The sequence below is a fragment of the Chelon labrosus genome (assembly GCF_963514085.1).
Source record: "Chelon labrosus genome assembly, chromosome: 19".
Taxonomy (NCBI): domain Eukaryota; kingdom Metazoa; phylum Chordata; class Actinopteri; order Mugiliformes; family Mugilidae; genus Chelon; species Chelon labrosus.
The window spans coordinates 6,089,693-6,110,444 of NC_140352.1; the positions used below are offsets into that span (position 1 = coordinate 6,089,693).

Here is a 20,752-nt window from a genome sequence, read left to right on the forward strand (position 1 = left end):
GGGGCTGGGGGGCGGCAGGGGGGGGGGGGGGGGGGGGGGGGCGCTTGCAGTTTTCATCTCCGAGGAGGTGAGAGTTTTGGAGAAGCAGAGTTTTTGTTATCAATAGATGCAGGGTGCAGGATTGGTTATGAGTAGTTGGCACCGAAAGAGTTGCGCAGGAGCCTTTCTTTTCTTTTCGCGGCGTTCCACTCAGGTGAAAAACAAGTTTGGATAAAAAGGACTTTATCTGTTCAGGTTTAAACGTTTCCATGAGGTGAGATTAGAAACGGTTATTGGATAGAACAAACATGTCAGTCATTCTTCCTCTATTCACTCACTTCGTGACTCATATGAATGAACTGTGATCTTGCTGGCGATTGTTTTCAGCCCTGAAGAAGATAATAGTTGTAGAAAGCGTCTTGACGTAAAGTGTCTTAAATTCATTCAAGGGAACAGCAACAACTTTTGCCGGCTCTTGCCTCAGTCTGTCACTAGACACTAGATTTTTTTTATTTTTTATAGGGTGACCCCTGGGGATGAATCACAATGCCTGCTTTATGGAGGAATAAACACACACACCGGCCAGCATAAGTTGTTATGTGTTATGTCTTCTGCAGAGTTGCCTCATCCCTGCGTCTGCAAACACTGAACTTGAGCACACTGAAAATAGCTGACTTCTCCAAATAAAAAAAAAATAAAAAAACGTATCTGGCGCACTCTCTCCTGCAGAAGATATGAAAACGTCTGTAATGTCAAACGCAGCGTACAGTGGATGGCTGAACACAAAGCTGACAGCAGCATTGTCAGCTGTTTTGTGTGATCTGGAATGAAAATACAAAAGTCAGACAAGCGGTCTTGTGGGTTTAAGGTCAGCGCACTTTTTTGTTTCGTTGTTTCTTTTTGTGTTTATTCCACCCCCTCTGTCCCTTTTCCCTCAAGTCGTGCAGCATATCTGCACGCAACATTTGTCTTTTAAAGGAAAAAGAGTGTAAATAAACACCCCAACATTTAATTATACAACTGCAAAGTTTATCTTTCGTTAAATTCGAATAAATCACTTGAAGTCAGCTCTGTCAAACCTGGAAGTTAATGTTTGTTTTTTGTTGAAACACCAAATGAAGCTTCGGTTGCGCGTGTAGAGAATTGTGTGCTGCATTTACGTTATTGTGGAATATTAAATGTGTGACTTTCTATGTGAAAACATATTAAAACCACATTTCCAAAAAAAATATATGGTTTTTACAAATTTGTTTTCAGTCAAATGACATCATGCATTTAGTCTGGCACAGTGTATAAATAATATGTATAATTTGTCATAAAAAAAATATCCATGTCCTCATCCCTCGTCTCCTTTCTCTGGAAAATTCTCATCTCTCGTTGCTATGAATAAAAGACCGCATGACAACATAACAACACGATAAAAGTGTGTGTGTTGAGGGGTGGAGGGGTGGACGGGGGAAGTGAGTGTTTGCCTGGAGGGTGAAATGTAGGTACATTAGGCTCAGAAATTGGTCAATAATCCTTTCCTCTTACTATTGAGAGGCAACTGAGTGGAATGTGGAGTGTTTGTGTGCGTGCCCTAATACATTGAGCACTATGGGGGTTAAACTGCGTGTCTCCGGGGAGCGTGTTATTGACTGTTGACCAGCCCAAATTAATTTTCAACAAGCCTCTTCAGGGGAACAATGGAGATGGATTACTATTGCAAAGGGAGGGCCTCGTGTGTGGTAGGTTGACTAAGTGGATGACTGGCCTCTCAGTGTGCCTCCACCTCGGCTGAACTACAGCGTTCTGCTCTCGCCTGTTAACGTTTTTTTGTCGCACATCCATTTTGAAGCTCAACATTAAGGTGTGTTGACAGATTAGAGGACCCTCTTTCCAGCCGTATTCTTTTTCCGTTAAAGGGGAACTACTGTTTTTTACAACCTGGACCTTATTTCTGGCATAAAATACGGTCGTTTACTCACCCATATAACTTTTGTGTAATTTGTATTCCTTCGGGAGATATTTAGATCTGCGTATATCCATATAATGGGAGTGAATGGGGCACCGAAACGCAGCCTCTAAATAACGCATTATCTGCAGGGAAACTCATTAATTTCTCCAATATTTTCCTATGGTTCGTCCACAGCCTCAGAATCGGAAAAATATTCAGCCATGTTGCAAAAAAGCTAGCAGTAGAAAATTACAGGTAAACAAGCCGACCGTCGTGGGTGCACGGCGCTCAGAGACGACATCATCCAGGTCAGAAGGCATCATCCGGGGTCTGTAGGTCAATCTACAGACCCCGGATCATAATAACAGCTAACTCCGGACTCAACGGGGAATAAAATATTGGTGAAATTAATGAGTTTCGTGGCAGATAATGCGTTATTTAAAAGGCTGTGTTTCGGTGCCCCAGTCACTCCCACTATATGGATATATGCAGATCTAAATATCTCCCGAAGGAATACAAATGACACAAAAGTTATATGGGTGAGTAAACGACCATATTTTATGCCAGAAATAAGGTCCAGGTTGTAAAAAAACAGTAGTTCCCCTTTAAGTCCGTGTGGATTTTAAACTGTGTAGCTGATGTGCCTCGGCTGAGGGAGTCAAGCAGCCGAGTTAAACAAGAGGCCTCATTGTTAATTTGAGCATCCTGGCTTATTAGTTTGGTTTTGATCTATCGGAGGCGGCTGGGTGTCATCCCGTCGCTTGTTTTCCCTCTCCCACTTTGAATGGTACAAGTGACAAAAGGCCTCCCACACACAGTAGCTGGCGCAGTGTGATCACTGCATGCTGAGACACAGGGAGGTGTCAGCACTAATCTCCTTTAAAATGGCTCTCTTGTCTTACATCCGATGCTCACAGCATATCCTCGGCACTGTAATTGTGTCTACTCGTTGAGACTTGCCGTCCCACTTTTGCACCACTTTTGTTCCGTACAGTGGGAGCGCGCCACTGAAGTTGTGATGCATTGCACTTGACTGAGGAGTTGAAATCCAGTGAAATGTTTTTACCTGCTATTCTGAGCCACGTCGGCGTGTCTTGTGCTTTCTAATCTCCCATCACTAAAAGAGGTAATAAGAAGTAATACGCAGTACAAACACACAATCTGCTCCCATTGTCAGCGCCAGGATGAAACCAACTTGTTAAGTATATACTCAGGCAAAGTGATTGAGACTGCTGAATTTCACAAGGGGCTTAGGAATGCTAATTGACGAGTGCCTCTTCTGCAGGGGCTTTATATTCAGTACCTTGCAGGGAAAAATTGGAGCAGGTTTTGAGGTTTATTTATTTTAGGAACTGCTCCGAGTTATTCTCTGGCAACTAAACACAGAGACGGACTGGCACCATTTTACAGTTTGATTACAGTGATGTTTTACACGCAGGTAAGAACTCAGTGCATTAGTGCATCACTCTCCTTAAGACCCTGTCACCCTTTTATCTACTGTATGAGGCCGTTCCGCTCACTTATTATTTATAACTTGGAACCGTAGACGGTATAAAGATGGACGGCAGAACTGCTTCTCAAAAGTGAAGCCAAAGCAAGTAGAGCTCCCCCTGGTGGCTGGCTGCAGTATATATCACAAGCTCCGCCCCTTCCATTTTAATGGGCGGGACTTGGGCCAAACTAAAAAACTAAAATATATGTCAAGCAATTTTTCTTTTCAAGGATGGTTTTTAGGTCATTCTAGGTAGTTAATATAATATCAAAGCATGTACAAGTTTCAATTTTTTGGATAAGTTTTAGTTATGTCACGCTACAGAAACAGGATGTGACATAATGCCGACTACCAGTTGAGTTGTAAAAAAAATTTGCACGGTGTATAATCGAACATTTCCTGGTAACTGGTGGAGGTAGAGCAGAGCGTATTATTAATTAAACAAAAACGCGAGTGAGTCTGGAGGAAGTGTGGGCGGGGCATCAGTGTCAAAGCTCCTCGTGGCTTCACTCTCGGACCGTACTGCAAAGACTATCGCTACAAACTCGCAAGATGGCGGCATCCGTATCTCTGGGAAAATAGCGTCAATTTGGCCAATGCAAGGAAGTGGGGACGCATTGTTCATATTTATATACAGTCTGTGCTTGGAACACAGCTTACACTATAATCTGATATTAATTAAGTTTATTGTTAAATTGCGATTCCTTGGCTTAAGATGAGGCTTATGATGGTTATATATGATGGTTATATACAGCAGAAAAAATGAAACTATAATGTTCACCGCATAGTCTCCTCAGTGCCGGCCTTTTAAATTCTGTCGATCGCTCATACAGCCGAGTACACAAAGTGAAACCGATCTTCTACACTGACTGGCCTCTGTGTTTACACACAGCATATGTCAGGGTCGGCTCAATGCAGTCGCCTCTGCTGGAGAAAGACGAGACTCTGAGGTAGCTGAGAGATGCGAGCCACTCCATAAATTCAAGATTAACAGCGGAGAGAGATGTAGCCACATGGCATTTGGAAAAAGACGTTTTTGTTTCTCTGGGATTTTCTGTTCTTAATCCCCATAAGCAGCGAGGCCGGCTGCTGTGTTTCTGTAAGTATGGAGGAGGAGGAGGAGGAGGGGGAGGCCTACAGCTGAGGTAGTTTTTCCCAAGGTCACTCAGTGCCTGTGATGATGAGGAGCAGAGCTGACTTGATGCATCTGGACTTCATTAAACGGAGGCTGGAAAATGCTCCGTTATCATTCCTGCTATCTGCTGAGGGAGATGGAAGACAGCCACACAATACCACTTAGCAGAGGGTTGTCTTCCGTGTTTCCTCATGTTTGGGGGGTTCGCCTCCCATCTAACTCTCGTTTTCCCTTTTGTTTTTCGAATAACTCGGTCTTAATCTCTCCGCCTGCCTCTGAAGTGCTGTGTGTTTACGCAAAATCCATGTTTGCCGTACTTGTCGAAACTGAGGTGAAGATTGAAGCGCTCGTCAGTACTTCAACTTCAAGTCTGCCTCACTTGGAAGATTTCCCTCCCCCCCTCCCTTCTTGTTCCCCCCCGTTTTTCACTTTGCAGAGAAAGTTTCTTCTTCCTCTCCCATGCCTCGTTGTTGCCCCGGAAAAAGTCAGAGCTAAGTCAGAGCTCTCCCTGTCTCGCCCCCAGGACAGAGAGCACCTAGCCACATGCCTTGTAGGCTCGCCAGGAGCTCAGCGCCTCTGAACTGACTGATTGCCACTCAGAAATAAAAAAATAAAGAAATAAATAAATAAAAATCCGCCATTCTGCCACTTGCTGCCACACGTGAAAACATGGAGCACATCAAAGGAGCATTACCCCCTCTCCAAACCCTCATCAAGACGTAGGCCCCATTCTCCCGAATGCTCCCCGGCACTCCTCCTCCTCCTCCTCCTCTTCCTCCTCCTCACGACTCAGCTTGCCTCTCCCTCTCTCTAAAAATTTGCTGATGAAATCAAACGGACTAATTTTCATTGCGTATCAGAAGCGGTGCACCGGACCGTGAGGCTAAGAGGAAAAATCAATGCGGCTCTAAGTGGGAGATCAAAGTCAATATGTAGGTTTGGATTGAGCCATAGTGTCTTCATTACGCCAAATAAGCCTGTCTTTCTCCGCGTGCACGCGAGCGAGGCCGTGTTTGCGTCGCACTGGCTCGAGGAGCTTTTGATTTATTTTTCGCAGCCTCTGTCCCCTTTGGTCACCCTCCGACGCTTTAACCTAATGTGGGACTAAAGCTCCAGCTTCCAGCGTTGGACCTGCACAAAACACGACGCCAGCCACGGCACACACACACACAAAAAAAACTCAACCTCGGTCATTAGCTGTCTGCCAACTAACCGCGAGAAGGTGATTAAAATTAACGCGCGGTTGTTTAAAACTGTGGGTGCGCTGCTGCAACACCTGTCCTTGTCACATTGCATCCGAGGCGGCCGCAATTCATCGGGAACAAAAAAGGCAGCTCTCTCTCTCTCTCTCTCTCTGTGTGTGCGAATGACACAAGTAACCACATTTCTGTCTTCATTTGATATGTCATTGCTGGACCTTGTACCACATCAAGAAACAACAGGGATCCATTATTGATATCTGGCAGCTAAAGTTGCATCACCTTGAGAGTTCCGAAGGTGAAAAACAGCATAGCACAACTGGGTGTTTTTTTTATTTCTTTATTTATTTCTGTTTCCCTCTAGTGAGATGTCACTTCAAAAACAGCCCCGACCAAGGAGTGTTATTATGCTGAGAGAATGTCAGCCAGTTACAATAGGCTGCTTAATGAGGTAGTGTGGCAAACTTTCAGGCAGGCCATAATATGAATTATTTGTCATTGGCTCTGTGTGTGTATGTGTGTGTCTTTGGAAAGGGCCCGGTGTAAAGCGGGATGAAGGCAGGCCTTGATGGAGAGATGTGGCACTAGCCTGGGGGCTCGCTCCACTGTGAGGGTAGTTAGCTCACTGCACACCGCCATCATTAGGGACTAGGGCACTTGCGCTGGGAAGGTGAAACACAAGCCCACATTCAGACAGCAAGCACACACACACGCAACACCTGTAAATATGCTGCACTTCTTCTCTGCGATTCTCTCTGTGTGTGGGTCCCGCGCGGTCTCAAGGCGTTTCTCCTCCACAATCACAGAGACTGGAGCTCCCACGTGAAGCGCTATTTAGCTCTAATGTGGATCCCAGGAATAAACAAAGATCAGGATTAAAGTCAATTAGCGTGTTATAATAATCACAGTATACACCAATCAGGCATATCATTATGACCAATTTCCCCATCAGAGAATGGACATGGGCCTTCTGGGGGTGTCCTGTGGTGTCTGGTAACACAATGTTGTTAGTGGGGGGGCCTTTGAGGGGAGGGGCCTCTGTGGATCATCCCACAGATACTTGATCAGTTTGGGATCTAGTGAATTTGTAGGCCAGGTGCAACACCTTGTGCTGTTCTTCATGTTTTTATTTGAGTTGTTCCTAAAGCGTTTTTGTGCATCCTGCTGGGGATGGCTGCTGCCATCAAGGGGTGTCATTGCTATGGGGTGGGGGTGCCTGGTCTGGTCTAGGTGGGTGCTACATGTCTAAGTAACATCCACACCAATGAATGCCAGGTCCAAAAGTTTCCCAGCAGAACTTTGAATTGTCACAAGACGGTTTAAATGTTGTTTACTTCTCCTGTCGGTGGTCATAATGTTGTGGCTGATTGGTGTATTTCAAGTGTTTCAGGGTGACCTGTACTCAGCTGAAATCTTAATAATTTATAAGAATTAAAGGTGAGCAAAAACCTGACGGGACGAACTTGCGATCAGACTGTTGCATATTTACTTGTGCAGCAGCTACATTCATTTAAAACGGAAATCGGCCGTGACTCGTACCATTTGCCACGCTCTAATAAGCCAGGGTGTGGTATATGTGCATAATAAATGACCTTCTTCGTTTGTCCTCCCTGTTTGACTATTTATAAAAGCTAAAATATAACTCCTCCTCCACTGATTTTTACATATTGTAAACTTCTTTTTGGAATCCATGGGCAGTACACCATTCATTCATTCATCTTCTGTGACCGCTTGTTCTTGTTTAGGGTCGCGGGGTCTGCTGGAGCCTATCCCAGCTGTCATCGGGCGAGAGGCGGGGTACACCCTGGACAGGTCTCCAGTCTATCACAGGGCTAACACAGAGAGACAGACAACCATTCACACTCACACCTACGGCCAATTTAGAATCACCAATGAACCTAACGAGCATGTCTTTGGACGGTGGGAGGAAGCTGGAGTACCCGGAGAGAGCAGTAGACCACATTTATGTCAAATTATGTGAAATTAAAACACTCGAGATGGGTCAGATTTCACTCAGAGGACAATACGAGGATACTAAATTGTGAGTTCATCGTGTTTGTCTTTAATCTCCTTCACAGCTCATCTTTCTCTTCATCGGTCATGATGGCCCGTGATTGGATTGCTGTGATTTGAGCAGGTTTAAACAATACTCACTCTAGTCTGCCGCATCTATAAAGGCGATTGGCCTTTTAATGACAGTACAGTGTCGCCGACCTTTGGTTTCTTTTATTGGCTCTTGTGGTATTTATTTTATAGGAGGATCCCAAATTTATGAGTCGCACGACCCGAAGAAGGTAAAGGACTCTCTTAGTTCTTAGTTCCCGACAGAACATCTGCACTCCCTTTCATTATCCCTCTCATCAAAATCTATTATAGTGCGATACACACAATATGTCCCTTATGGATCCGAGATCTCTGTGATTAAAGCTGGCCTTGTTGCTGGCACGCCGTGGGGCAGCCCTTTAGGAAAAGCATCCTGCACCAAATTGTTGCAAATTTTCCCTCGTGAAGTAGCCCCCCTCCCCCCTTCCTATTTATTTCTTGGATAAAAGTGACCCTTTCATTTTGCAGGAAAGAGAAAATCTCTTGAAATACCCATCTTTTCTTTTCATGTGCATCATTTTGTACTTCAAGGTTATGGCACAATTGTTGCGGAATAAAGAGTACGGTGAGTCTTTCAAAACTAGTTTTGGAATATATAAAGGTATCCGGCCAACAACTAACTAAGTGTATGCGTTGAAATTTACCAAAACTAGGTAGGTTTAACATTGAGAGCATTTTATTTTATTTTTTTTTATTTATTTATTTTTTTTTATATTCTGGGCTCCTGCAAGCCTCGAGGTCTTTTATCATTTACTTATTTACTCTATTTATCAAGTCGCGTTTTTGTATTCGTCTGAAACTGCAAAGAATATGGAAGGAATATATAGACAGGCAGATACAGCAAAGGTTTGTGGGTAAAAAAAAAAGAAAAAAGATGCATCCAGTCAGAGCCAGAGCTCCTGGCATAGGGCGATGTAGGTGGTCGCCTAGGGTGCAATCGGCTGAGGGGGAGGGCATGCTGCTGCAAGCCTTAAAAATTTTTTAAAAGAGTAATAAAACAATTAAAACAAAAAACATTAAAAATAATAATAAAAGATGCATCCAATCAGAGCCAGAGCTCTTTTTTTTTTTAAAGTAATAAAACAATTAAAACAATATATAATTTTTTGGCATAGGCAGTATAAGTGGTCATGTAGGGTGCAAACTGCTAAATAAATAAGTAAAAAAACAATAAAAAATAAATTAAAAAAATAATCGGCTCTGCATCCAGTTTCAGGAAAAACAACCATAAGTATTTATTTAAAAAAAATTATTTAAGTGGCTATCTGATTTTGAGTCTTTATAGCTACCTGCAATATTAAAAATATGTTTATTTTAGCAGTTTTTGATTAAGTATGTGGCTGTTCTGTGCTTCTGATAATGTTGTCTGGATTTTCCCCCTGCAGAAGACACTGTCCCAAAGACTTATTTCTATTTATTTATTTATTTATTTCTTATCACCTCCTTGACTGTCCTCTTCTGTCTCTCACTCTTCACCTACTCTGGAGAGGTCAAACTTGTTATAAGTTTAGAGGTGACCTCTCAACCTGCAGCCCCGCAAAGTAAATTAATAAATAAAAAAAATCTATTGATTTCAGTTCCATCTTTAGACACCTGACTCAAGTCTGCGAGATGTCAAGATCAGCGCAAACGGGGCACTGGCTCCGTATTCCAATTCCCGAACAATTACTCAAGTGCTCTTTGAGCCCGTGGAGTTTAGGAGCTGTGCGGGAGGCTTCTTCAAGGAGCGGTAATACCAAAATGCTAGGAATAAATGAAGGTCACAGCGGGGCTGCGGTGCATTGGAATTAGTTACAATATGTTCTTTTGAACTAACCACGTAATTCAGGCTTTGTATTTTATTACATTTTATTTTATTTTTTTAAATATTTTTCGCTTCAAGAGCATTACGAGAACTCCTTTCAGACACAGTGGCGGCTCCGAACTAAAGAGGACCCACGGAGAACACGACCACACAGCGAAATCAAACAGTGACCCTCGGTCTCTTTGTCTCTGATCTTCACATTGACCCTAATTGGGATGAAAAAAAAAAGGGAATATCATTATGAAGGACAACATAAACATGTCAGCGGGAAGCTCTATGAAAATGTGGGCCATTCTCATCTCCAGCAGAACACGCTGCAGTTGTTTATGCTCCGCCGCAGCCGTTCCCTCCACCTTTCAATTCTGTCCTGCCACTATGATCAGGGTCGCGGGTATACGTCTGTTTCTTTAATAACATCCAAAACAATATCTCGCTGCCTCTTTTTTGTTGTAACCGAGGAGAGATATTTAATGTTTTGCAATGTTTTCTGATTTGTATGCTTGCCTGCAGCGGTGGCCTTCAACATTGTTCCTCCATGCCACACCGACATCAAAACACGCCATTTCTCTACTCAGGTACACAAAGCCTCTCCTCCCTCTCAAAATGTAATAGAACTGTCACGGACACGTCCACGTTATAGGAGCCTACTTGGTTTATAGTTCAAGGGTATATCCGGCACAAATGCATTAAGTGTGCAAACTGTATACATTCAAAGAGACAAAGAAAAGTCCCACACTTTCTTGATCACAACTGAACCCTTGGTTTCAGCTCTTCTTTGCCGGGTATTCACTCCATACACTGCGGCCACATTCAATTACAGCCCCGGCGCCGCATCTCGGGCCCAGTTTAATACTTTTGTGTTGTTTGCTTTGCTACTTTGTAGATTTGAGCGAGCTTGAAATAAATAAGAAATCAATGCCGCCGCCGCCGCTCTCCTCCGCGCGAGGAGCGAATCCATAAAATGTTGCACTCACTTGCATGTTACGTGCAGACTGTTTACTCGCAAAAGATCCGCTGAGAACGACACGTGAAGCGAAGAACAGTCCAAAAAACACAGCACGCTTTGCCTGCAAAGTAATTCGGCTGATGCGTTTCTAGTTCAGAACATTCGTAGAACTCCACCGGAGGAGGAGGTGAAATGCTGCAACGGTCATATTTAACAGATGAAAGGGCAGGAAAATGAAAACCATTGCTCTGATGGAATGTCATTGTCGCCATAAAAATGCCTTATTTAAACGTCGTCTGTCCTCCAGAAGTATCTCCAGAGGTCCTGCTCCTTTGCGCTCATCTTAAACCTCCGGCCTCCACGCGGACAGAAACAAGGGAACGGAGAATTTCCCCACTGGGATCTGAAAGGTTCAACCTTTATTATTAATTTAGCCACAGATGTTCATTTGCATGAGACACAGGTACGGCCCCATCCGGTCGGACAGTGAGAGCAAAGGAGATCCATGTTATGAAGTGTCAGCTCTCGCCGTTTCCACCAGTGTTCTTTGATTTTTCAGATGTTTTGTTCTGCTGCACAATTATTACAAATCTGTGCACAATGTAGATTTCTGCTGGCTTCATTTGAAACTTGACATGCACGTACAGACATGCAGAAGAAAAAGACACAGTCAGAGGAACGTTTATGTACGATACTAGAAGATCTCTTCCTCTCGGTGTGTGAGGCCTTTTGCAGATGTCATTTTTTTCTGTTTAGCAGCAGCCGCAGCAAAACACAATCTGGTCGCTATTAATATCAGGATGTAAAACAGACCCGCTCTGAGCACAACGTACCTTTAACAGAGTGTGTCGACGTTTGCTTGTTGAAAAGAGTCCCGGACAGAACTGTTTTTCTGCCGCTGCGGTGAATGCACCTACTGCTACTGCTGCAAAACTTCTTGCTCTGGAAGTCGTGGAGCAGAATTCAGTTCAACACGTAAAAAAAAACAAAAAACGGATCATTATACATTTAAAGGTTATTTTCTGCCATCAAATGTCTCAGTAATAGGAGTCAAACTGCTCCAATTTCACAGATCTACAGCCTAATGTTCTCTTTTAAGACTGCCCTTGATAAATTCAATCTATCACAACCACTTCAAATTAGATGCTGGCTCCAAGATAACTCTCCTGACTTCCCAAATCTGCCAGAGGAATCCTCCTTTGAGAAGCATTTGCTTGATACCTCTTGAGTATCCTCCACAAGAGGACTGATATCCTCTATATGCAACATTTCGAACAGAAATCTGCCAACTTATGAAGATGCCGACTGGCAAAACACATTGGGAAGATCCCAAACTGTACTGATCTCCACTAAACATAGACAAATGCAATTTAATATCTTCCTCAGAACTCAGATCTCAGCCCACACAGATCACACAGGATCAATGGGAATGTCTCACCCATGTGCCAGAGGTGTAAGGTGAATAAAGGGAAGTTGCTCCATATGCTCTGGACTTATCTAGGCGACTTTTGGAAGTTCGTTATAGCCACCGTTTCAGACATCACAGAGACCGTAATCACAGGAGATCTGAAGATTTGGCTTTTGGGAGATGCCAACATGTTGAAGGTGACTAAAGAAAAATATACTGGTGAACTGGAAATCAGGAAACCCACCTTCTTAATTCTTAGTTTGTCTTTTTCTTTATCTCTGACAAGGACCGAGTGTTGTGAAATGTAATAGGCCAAGGCCGTTTTGTCATTTTATTTTATATGCTGTATAAAAAATGGCAAACGTACTTTGTGCATTGTCAATAAAGACTGCCCTATTTGTCTTTTAAGTATAGGAGGCGAGAAACTATAGAAATTTTCTGTAACCACTTGACCTCTGGAGGGTCGTGGGGAGGAGGCTGGAGCCTATCCCAGCTGCCACAGGGCGAGAGGTAGGGTGCACCCTGCACAGGTCTCCAGTCTATCTCAGGGCTAACACAGATTCATACATTAACCTAACGAGCATGTCTTTGGACGGTGGGAGGGGAGAGAACCCAAACACAGGGAGAACTCCACACAGAAAGGCTGAAGGATTCAAACCCAGAACCTTCTTGCTGTGAGGCATCAGTGCTAACCACCTCACCACTGTGCCACCCGAGCTGTAGATAGATATTCCAGATATTAGGTAACATTATTGTGCATATTTTAAGTCACGCTGAAGCTTAACAGTAAACTTGAGACCTTAAATTTTATTTTTATATCCTAAAGTTATTTGTTTTGTAGAGTTTTTAATAAATTCATTTGGCACTTAGCTGACTTTCTGTTAGCAGCTAGCCAAGTAACTTGTGAGTCATTAGGTTTAAAAATGGCTGCCAATCTGCACATGGAACTTGGATAAATAGCAGTTTTTAAATTACAATTTGATTATAATGATAGATTAATACATATTATAGATTACTTTTGGTTAATTTGTGGGTTCTCTGCTATAAACTAGGATATTAGCTTGGATGACTAAGAGCTTTCTGGTTAAATAAATGAACCTCTCGTTTCTGGGCCTGCCACCGGCCCTTCGGAAAAGTAAAAATAAAAAGGGAGCAGACAAGTGTGCACATACTAAGTTGCTTTTATTAATACAGAACTGCATGCTACAGAGACTGTACAGCATAAACATTTATTCATTACAAAAAAACATGGTTTTAGAACCATTTAAAATAACAGGAGAAAAACGAACAAACGAAAAGATAAGAGCATAAAATAGAACAGGAACATCACAGCCGTTAAGGAAACATTCAAACTATTTATCATTAGCATCTTAATAAACCAGAGAAGAAATCGACAGATTACAGTCGCGTCATGTCAACTACAATGGCACCGAGTGGATGATTCTCTTGTAGCTTTTTTTTTCCTTTTTTTTATTTTTTATTTTTTTACAGCCTCTTGCAACATCAACATGCCTATTTTTTCTATCTACCTATATGTAGTAGTGTACTTAAAAGTGGCAGTTTGTGTATTTTTTTGTATTTAATAGTTTTTTTATGAACCTCCTAATATACATAATTTGGCCCTTGTGGGTTTATACAGTATGATGTCCGTCTTTTTATTAAGTTTAATTTTTAATATTTGACAATTTGCTACCAAACACATTTGTTATAGCAACATTTATACTACATACATAGCAATCTATGTAACGTCACAGCAAAGAATGGTATCGAAATGAAAAGAAACGACGAAAAAAACAAAAACGAACGACAACAGAAACGGAAAGGAGATCCCTACAGCGTGGTTAGAGGTGGTGGTGGTGGTGGTGATGGGGGGTGGTGGTGGTGGTGTTGGTGGTGGGAGCAGAGAAAATTATCACAAAATTTGGCACGGAAAAATCTGTACACGAATCTACAGTCCGGGAGATGTGACTGTGCAATAAAAAAGAAGGGCTTTTAGACACTTTTTCCAACTACTGAACACACGGTACCCACTGTCTCTTGTTTCAAGTTTACTTTTCTTCTTCTTCTGCTTCTTTTTTTTTGTTTGTTTTTGTAAAATGGCTTATAGACGCGTTTTCTTGAAATGAAGTTGTGCATACTTCTTGTTCATGAGATCTACACAGTACACCGAGTGGAATCCAGGTCGTCGTCGGCGAGGAAAAGAAACGCGACAACGAAAGGTTTGCCTTTTTAAAACCTTGTAAAAATGGATCATTCATATAGTTGCTTACCTTAAGAAAAACAAAAACAAAACAAAACAAAAATTTTGTACAATGCATTAAGAAAAAAACAAAAACAAAAAGTCAAAAAGAGACACGTACAAGATACAACAAGCAATCTCTAAAGCAATAAATACTACTGGTCCTAGCGTTGTGACATTTTGACTTTTAATAACCCCCCCAACCCCTCCCCCACCCGACCCGACCTCCCCCTCAACCCCGCCCCCAATTCGCCTGACTCCGCCCCCAAAAGGTAAACGACAAAGAAAAAAAGACAACGCAGTGGAAGAATGCATATTTAACACAGTTAAACCCCCGCCCCCGCCCCTCCCCCGCTCCCCCTCCCCCGTTATTCTGTACATTTAAACAAGAACAAGTAACATCACGATTAAAAGTTGTTCCTCAGAGAGGTGGTGTCGCCGCCAGCCCCGTCGCCCTCCGAGAGTCTGAACAGATGTCGAGTGATTGGTTCGCGAGCTCGTATTTAATACAAATAAAGAAGGAGAACCAACTCTGTCGAGAAAAGGGCTCAGTGAATAATCTAGCCTACCTTTTTATATCCATCTTTTTAAACATTTTCCGAAGTTGAACTAGATTATTTTTATTTCCCCCTCCCCCCCGCTGTTTGCACTGTGTTGTTTTTTTTTTAACGCTACAAAAAAGACAAAAACAAAAATTCATAAAAATTTTGGCAGATTCACAAAGCTATACTACAGCTCATTGTATCATTTCTTTATAATAATTAGATTTTTTGTTGCGTTTTTTTTCCTTTTTTTGATAATGACGGGTCAAATATTGACCAATGAACTTTAATAAAACAAAAACTAAAAATTTCAAAGCCGTGTGGCACAGAAACGTAAAGAGAAAACGAACCGACGGCAAGTGAAATATCGCAGAGAGATAGATAGATAGAGAGAAGAAGAAGAGAGAGAAAGAGAGAGAGAGAGGGTCTAGAAAGGTGTTTGTGTGCGGAGCTTGGAAAAAAAAAAAAAAAAAAAAAAAAGGAGGAGGAGAAGAATAGGGTAGACTATTCTATAGACTTGGTCACTAGCGACAGAGGCTGAGGGCCTGCGGAGGGGAGGAGCGAGTGGGAATGACACAGCGATGCCGAGGGCCGGGCCATTGAGGACGCCACAGAGGAGCCCGGCTGCCGCGAGGACGAGACGTCGCCGTGCTCCAGAGCTCCGTTGTGGGAGGAGGCGCCGCCGGGCGTTTTGCTAGCTGCAGCAGAGTTTTCCAGCTGAACCAAAGATGGCGGTGGAGGCCCAGCCAGGAGGTGCGGGTGGTGGAGTGGCTGGTGGGCCGGTTTCATAGTCAGTGAGAGAGGTTGCATTTGTTCAGTCTGAGGTTTGGACTCTTTTGAGGAGGGGGAGGGAGCCACGGAGGAGGGGGAGGATGGGGGGGAGTCTAGTAAGCTTCCGTCCGTAGAGGGAGGACTGGCACAGCTGCCTTCACCTTGGATGTAGCGAATGCACTTTTTTTTTCTCCTGGGGGACAAGGTGAAAGAGAGAGAACATCTTTTAGCATCACGTCTTCAGACTGCATCGCCTCTTAGCACTGCAGCCGCGGACTTAAATGCACCTTTTTCTTTTTTCTTCTTTTCTTTTAAATGATCAAAACTTGAACTTGAAGCGCGGCGTTTCGTAAAAAGGTGCATTTAAGTCGCTTTGAGAGCCTCGTGCTAAGCAGAAAGGTTGGCACAGAAAAATGAAAGTCAATCTCCAAACACTGAACCGTCAAGACAGGACAGACATTAAAAAGGGAAAGATCACAGGTGGGAGCACCTGGACAGGAAGCAGGCGGGGAATGAAAAGGAGCGCGCAGAGATGATGATGATGGCGAGAGGGGGGGGCGGGGGGACAAAAATGAAGCAGATGAGATGTGGTAATGGCTGCTCTCTGGATGTAAACTCGCCTCTTTTATAGGAAACTACTATAGTCTGCAGCTTCTCCTTCTATCTCCCTCTACTCTCTTCTTCTTCTCCTTCTCCTGAGGGGGCAGAGTTTGGATACGCGAGGCGAAAAAGTCAACAAGATCCACACTACCCCGCTTCTGCCCCACGGACACAAGTGTGTGTGTGTGTGTGCGTGCGCGAGGGGGGTCAAGGCGTCATGTTTGCATTCCTGCCTGGGGTTGGGACCCCTCCCTCTGCCTGCCCGAGTCCTGAGGCCAGGCCCGTTGCACTCCCAATGAATGATACATGGGAGGAGGAGAAGGAGGAGGTGGAGGAGGTGGAGGGGAGTTAAGAGGAGGGAATGAGATTGTTGCGTTTATCTGTGGCGACTCTGCTGTGAAGGCTGCAGATTTGGTTAACGGGGGAATCTCTGCCCACCTCGTCTTTACCCTGACCCTGGCAGTGACCTCGCTCTCTCTCTCTATCTCCCTCTCTCCCTCTCTGTCTCTCTCAACTCTCCATTCTATCAAGGATGCCCGAAGGCCTTGGAGTACTAGTGTTTAAGATTTACAGGGACACGAAGTAGGTAAAAGAAAGAACAATCGTGGCTTTTGGATCATATTAGACCGATCCGCTGTTTAATTAAACGCTGCCGTCCAAACCTTTATTTCTTTTTCTTTTTCCTGCAACTCTAACAGACTGCGTAAACAGAGAGCAGAATCGGTGAGAAGGAAAAAAAAGACACGGACATCGACGATATTACACAAAAAAACAAAACAAAAAAAGGAAAAAAGCCAGACAAAACCTTGACCACATGCTAGGTGAAAGGCGGGCATGCATTTCTGATGAACTTGACGGCGCGAGCACACTACATCAGACGGCACGGGACACCGGGAGAGAATGAGGACGAGGCTCTTAAGTGCATCCTGCGCCGACACTGTAGCTCTGCGCGGGGGCGCGGGACATCGACCGGGCGGAGAGGTGGTGGGGCGGCGGACGGGGAGGGGGGGGCGGAGGGGTCGGGGTCGTAAAAAGGGATCATTTTGCCGCTACATGCGCATCCCGGTCTCGATAACTGTCCGTCAAACTGCAACAAATGAGCTAATATCCATTTTTTAACAGACGTATTGATTTATCGTATGTGCCCGTGTAGGTTATTGATTTCTCCGACCTCGGGGGAAATTACACCAGATGCATCTTTTAGGAAATGGGAGCCCAGAGAGAACTTTTAACCTCTCTGCTCCTGAAACGGAGACTGAATTACGGCGCTTTTCAGTCTCCTGGTGTCACGATGCGCCATTATCGCTGTTATTATTATTATTATTTAAGGGATAACGCCTTGTTTTGGGTAATGCATGTGTGAGCCGGAAGGGGAAGTAAGAGGGCCTAGTGGAAACATCGAATACAGTGGATCGTGTGGAGGTGGGTGAGTGCGACGTGAGAGGAGAATAAACTAAAAACAGGTTTAGAAACGCCTAAATCTAAATCTAAATCTACCGCTGGACTCCGAGCCTGTTTTTAGCGGACAATGTGCTGCGATGACTGGAAAGTATGTGTCGAGAAAGAGTGGGGCGGGGTGTGGTGCAAGCCAGACACAGAGAAGGGTGTTACGTAGCAGAAACAAATACCTACCATGAAAATATTCCCAATTCAAAGACTGCTTGTGTCAGAACAGAAAGACAACAGGTAGGGACTAAGTAAGGGTTATTGAAGAGGAGTTTGGAGGAAGAAGAGGTGGAGAAAGGAGGAGGAGGAGGAGGAGGAGAAGGAGGAGGAGGAGGAGGAGGAAGAGGGCACAGAAAAGAGCGTCACTGAGCAGGCCCTCAGAGAAAGCAGGGCTAAATTTGTAAGCATAACATTGTTATTCAAAGGCCGCCAATTAGAAACATACATGACAGTTAAGATGGGAGGGAATTATCCGCTGCCTGGAGAGAAAATGGATTTCAACCACAGCAGTTTAGGCGGTAAGAAAACGTTTTTTCCAGATTATATCAGGGAACATCGTTTCTTTTTTTTTTTTTTTTACTCTTTTTTAATTTAAAATATTCAGCAGACTATTTCAGAAATCCATTTTCTGCCACTGGGCTCAAACTGAGTTCAATGAGGAAAAAATAGCAGGAGTTTAGAGAAGCTGGGGAAACTTCTCGGTAAAGAACAGGAGCCGAGGAGCTTTTCCATCGGGGCTGCCGCGCCGATGGAAAAGCACGTTTTTAGCAAGACATCTGAGCCAATAGTCAAGAGAGAGGTTAAGATTCTCATTGCGGATGTCTTCATCCCGTTGCTACTACGGCAGTTATACCTGCACGGTTTGCACCATAAACTCAGCTGGTCAAGCCCGAACAAGGCACGACACTTCTTTGGGGTATTTGCATCTGTTAGCCAAAGAGGTAGACACAAACACACACACAGAGACAAAACAAAAAAAACAAAAAAAGAAAGGAAAAAAAAAAGAAAATGGACACGTCATTGCACAGACAAAAACATGTAGCCAGGGCTTAGATTTAGGCTGGCAACACTGGGATGTCCTCCATATTGACCAAGCCATCAGGCTCCAGATCCTCCAAGCCCCGACCTGCCAGTTTACTTCTGATCAAGGCTTATTGAACTGTACATCCTGCAATGAAACCCCCGTAACCCCAGGAATTTTTCCAACACATACGCAAGGACACCATTCATACAGACACTCTGCTGACATATGCTGTTAATACCCCTTTTTAACCCCAAACGGGAGGTGGAAAAAAATAAAAAAATAATCAAATAGTGAGAACCCAGAGATAGACCGGCAGGGCGTGGCTGGAGGAAGCTGAGAGGTCACAATAGCCTGGCGGGACAGACAGGGAGGGAGGCGAGGAGGAAGGAGAGGCAGCTGCATAGAACAGGAGGAGGAGGAGGAAGGAGCAGGAGGAGGAGCAGGGATAGGAGGAGGAGGAGGTCCCAGCGTAGCGTTACCCAGCCCTCACCTGGCCCTGGCCTGTGCAAGCACACACCATACACACCTGCACGGGCCACACCAGTTATTCTGTTGATCGAGCCCAAAGCGCGCTCGACACTTCTTAGGAGCGCTCAGGTCTGATGCCCCAACAAGGAAGGGAAGCCAGCAGAGAAGAGGAATAGAACCGAAAACCGATAAAACAGAAATAAATAAAAAAACGAAAAAAAATAAAAGAGGAGAGAAATAAGAAGAAGAAAAAACAGATAACAGTGAATCTATGAAGCTTGGCAGTGGCTCATTGTGCAAGAAATCCCCACCACCACCACCCACCACCCACCACCCATCCCCCTCTCCAAAACAAAACCCCATTATCAAGTGTGCCTTCAAAGATAGGACTGAACACAGTAAGTGTGTTTCAGACAAATGCATGCATGCACATTATCAAATTAGGATATTAATACGGAAACTTTCGGGCAAAAAAGGAAAAAAACAAAATCTGACTCGAGTTAAAGCTCAGGGCGAGATTATTCGGTGGAGCAAATGCAGAGCGGATTAATTAGCTGTTAGACGCTATCAGTGCACTAGAGATTCAGAAAGGAGAAGGTGGCAGAGCTAGGCAGCAGTAGCAGATCGCTAAAGCGGCGGCGTTAGCCTTAGCCGGGGGAGTCTGCTCTTTGGACCTGGCGTCAAACAGCTGATCGGTTTCCACCGGTCTGGCGCTTAAACAGCTTCCAGCCACTTCCTGCCAGCTCTACTCTGCAATCGTGTCGTTATCAGAAGCAGAGTAGGGCGACAGAAGAGCACCGGGGTGTTAGCGTTTGAGGCCAGGCCTCGTCTGAGCAGAGAAATAAAAAATAAAAAAAAGGGGGGGTGGGCCGAACTCATGCTGGCCTGTAGGAAAAGGCACAAGCGCAGCTACTGAAGCGTATAGATTAAGGAGGTTTACCCTGACATCATGATAATCTAAACTTTGTATCATAAGTTCCTCAAGCATACTGCACAGTGGTGTTTCACTACTAGCTAAACAGTCAATGGAGGTAAAATTAAATATAGAAATATTGTCTAGTTAAGTAAACAAGAGCATCATTTTAAAGAAAGGAAAGAAGCAAACAAAGCAAAAAATAAAGTAGAGAATTTAAGCTTAAACCTGCCTCATGTGGCACATTCATGGGTAAATGATTAAGTAAGTAAATATACATTAATTTAAAAGGAAAGGGAAATAATGAAATAAAAAAATAAAAAACAGTTAGTAATTTAATACTCAAAATGACATTAGCACCTGTAATCGGAGGGAGTGAAAGGCAAGGGTTTGGAAAATATTCTCTGTGTTCTGAAAAAAAAGAACAGATAGAGAGGCCTTCAAGAAGAGATCCGTCACCAGAACGAGCGCAAAATACATGACAACAAGTCGGCATGGCTCCTCACAGTACGATCAGGCGGAGAATGTGAATCATAAGAATAAAAAAAAGAATTCAAAAATAAATAAATAAATGGATCAATCACAGAAATTTAGCAAACCTCCTTAATTTTAGGGGTGTGAGTGATTTTTTTTTGATTTTTTTTAATATATTGGTCATTATAAAAGCATGCACAGGGAGGAGGGGAGGGAAGGGGGAGGGCAAGCGAGGGGCACACGCATGCACGGTCACACACACGCACACACGCA

At 43.8% G+C, this 20,752-nt stretch overlaps 1 protein-coding gene across 9 annotated transcripts in view; it reads right to left on the reverse strand.

Annotated features, from left to right (window-relative positions):
* Nucleotides 1-14,612: 14,612 nt before the first annotated feature.
* The window catches only part of tcf7l2 (transcription factor 7 like 2), a 90,975-nt gene continuing 84,835 nt past the window's right edge, over nt 14,613-20,752 (reverse strand). For 3 of the 9 annotated variants that reach the window (XM_084566851.1, XM_084566846.1, XM_084566845.1), the window contains 2 exons: nt 18,454-18,526; nt 14,613-15,747 (listed from right to left, as the gene is read on the reverse strand). In XM_084566851.1, coding sequence (XP_084422977.1) covers nt 15,288-15,747; nt 18,454-18,526 — 533 coding nt within the window. In that variant the 3' untranslated portion in view covers nt 14,613-15,287. Of the gene's footprint in view, nt 15,748-18,453; nt 18,527-19,150; nt 19,224-20,365; nt 20,417-20,752 lie in introns of all 9 variants that reach the window. The other 6 variants (XM_084566852.1, XM_084566849.1, XM_084566848.1 and 3 more) reach the window with 3 other exon arrangements.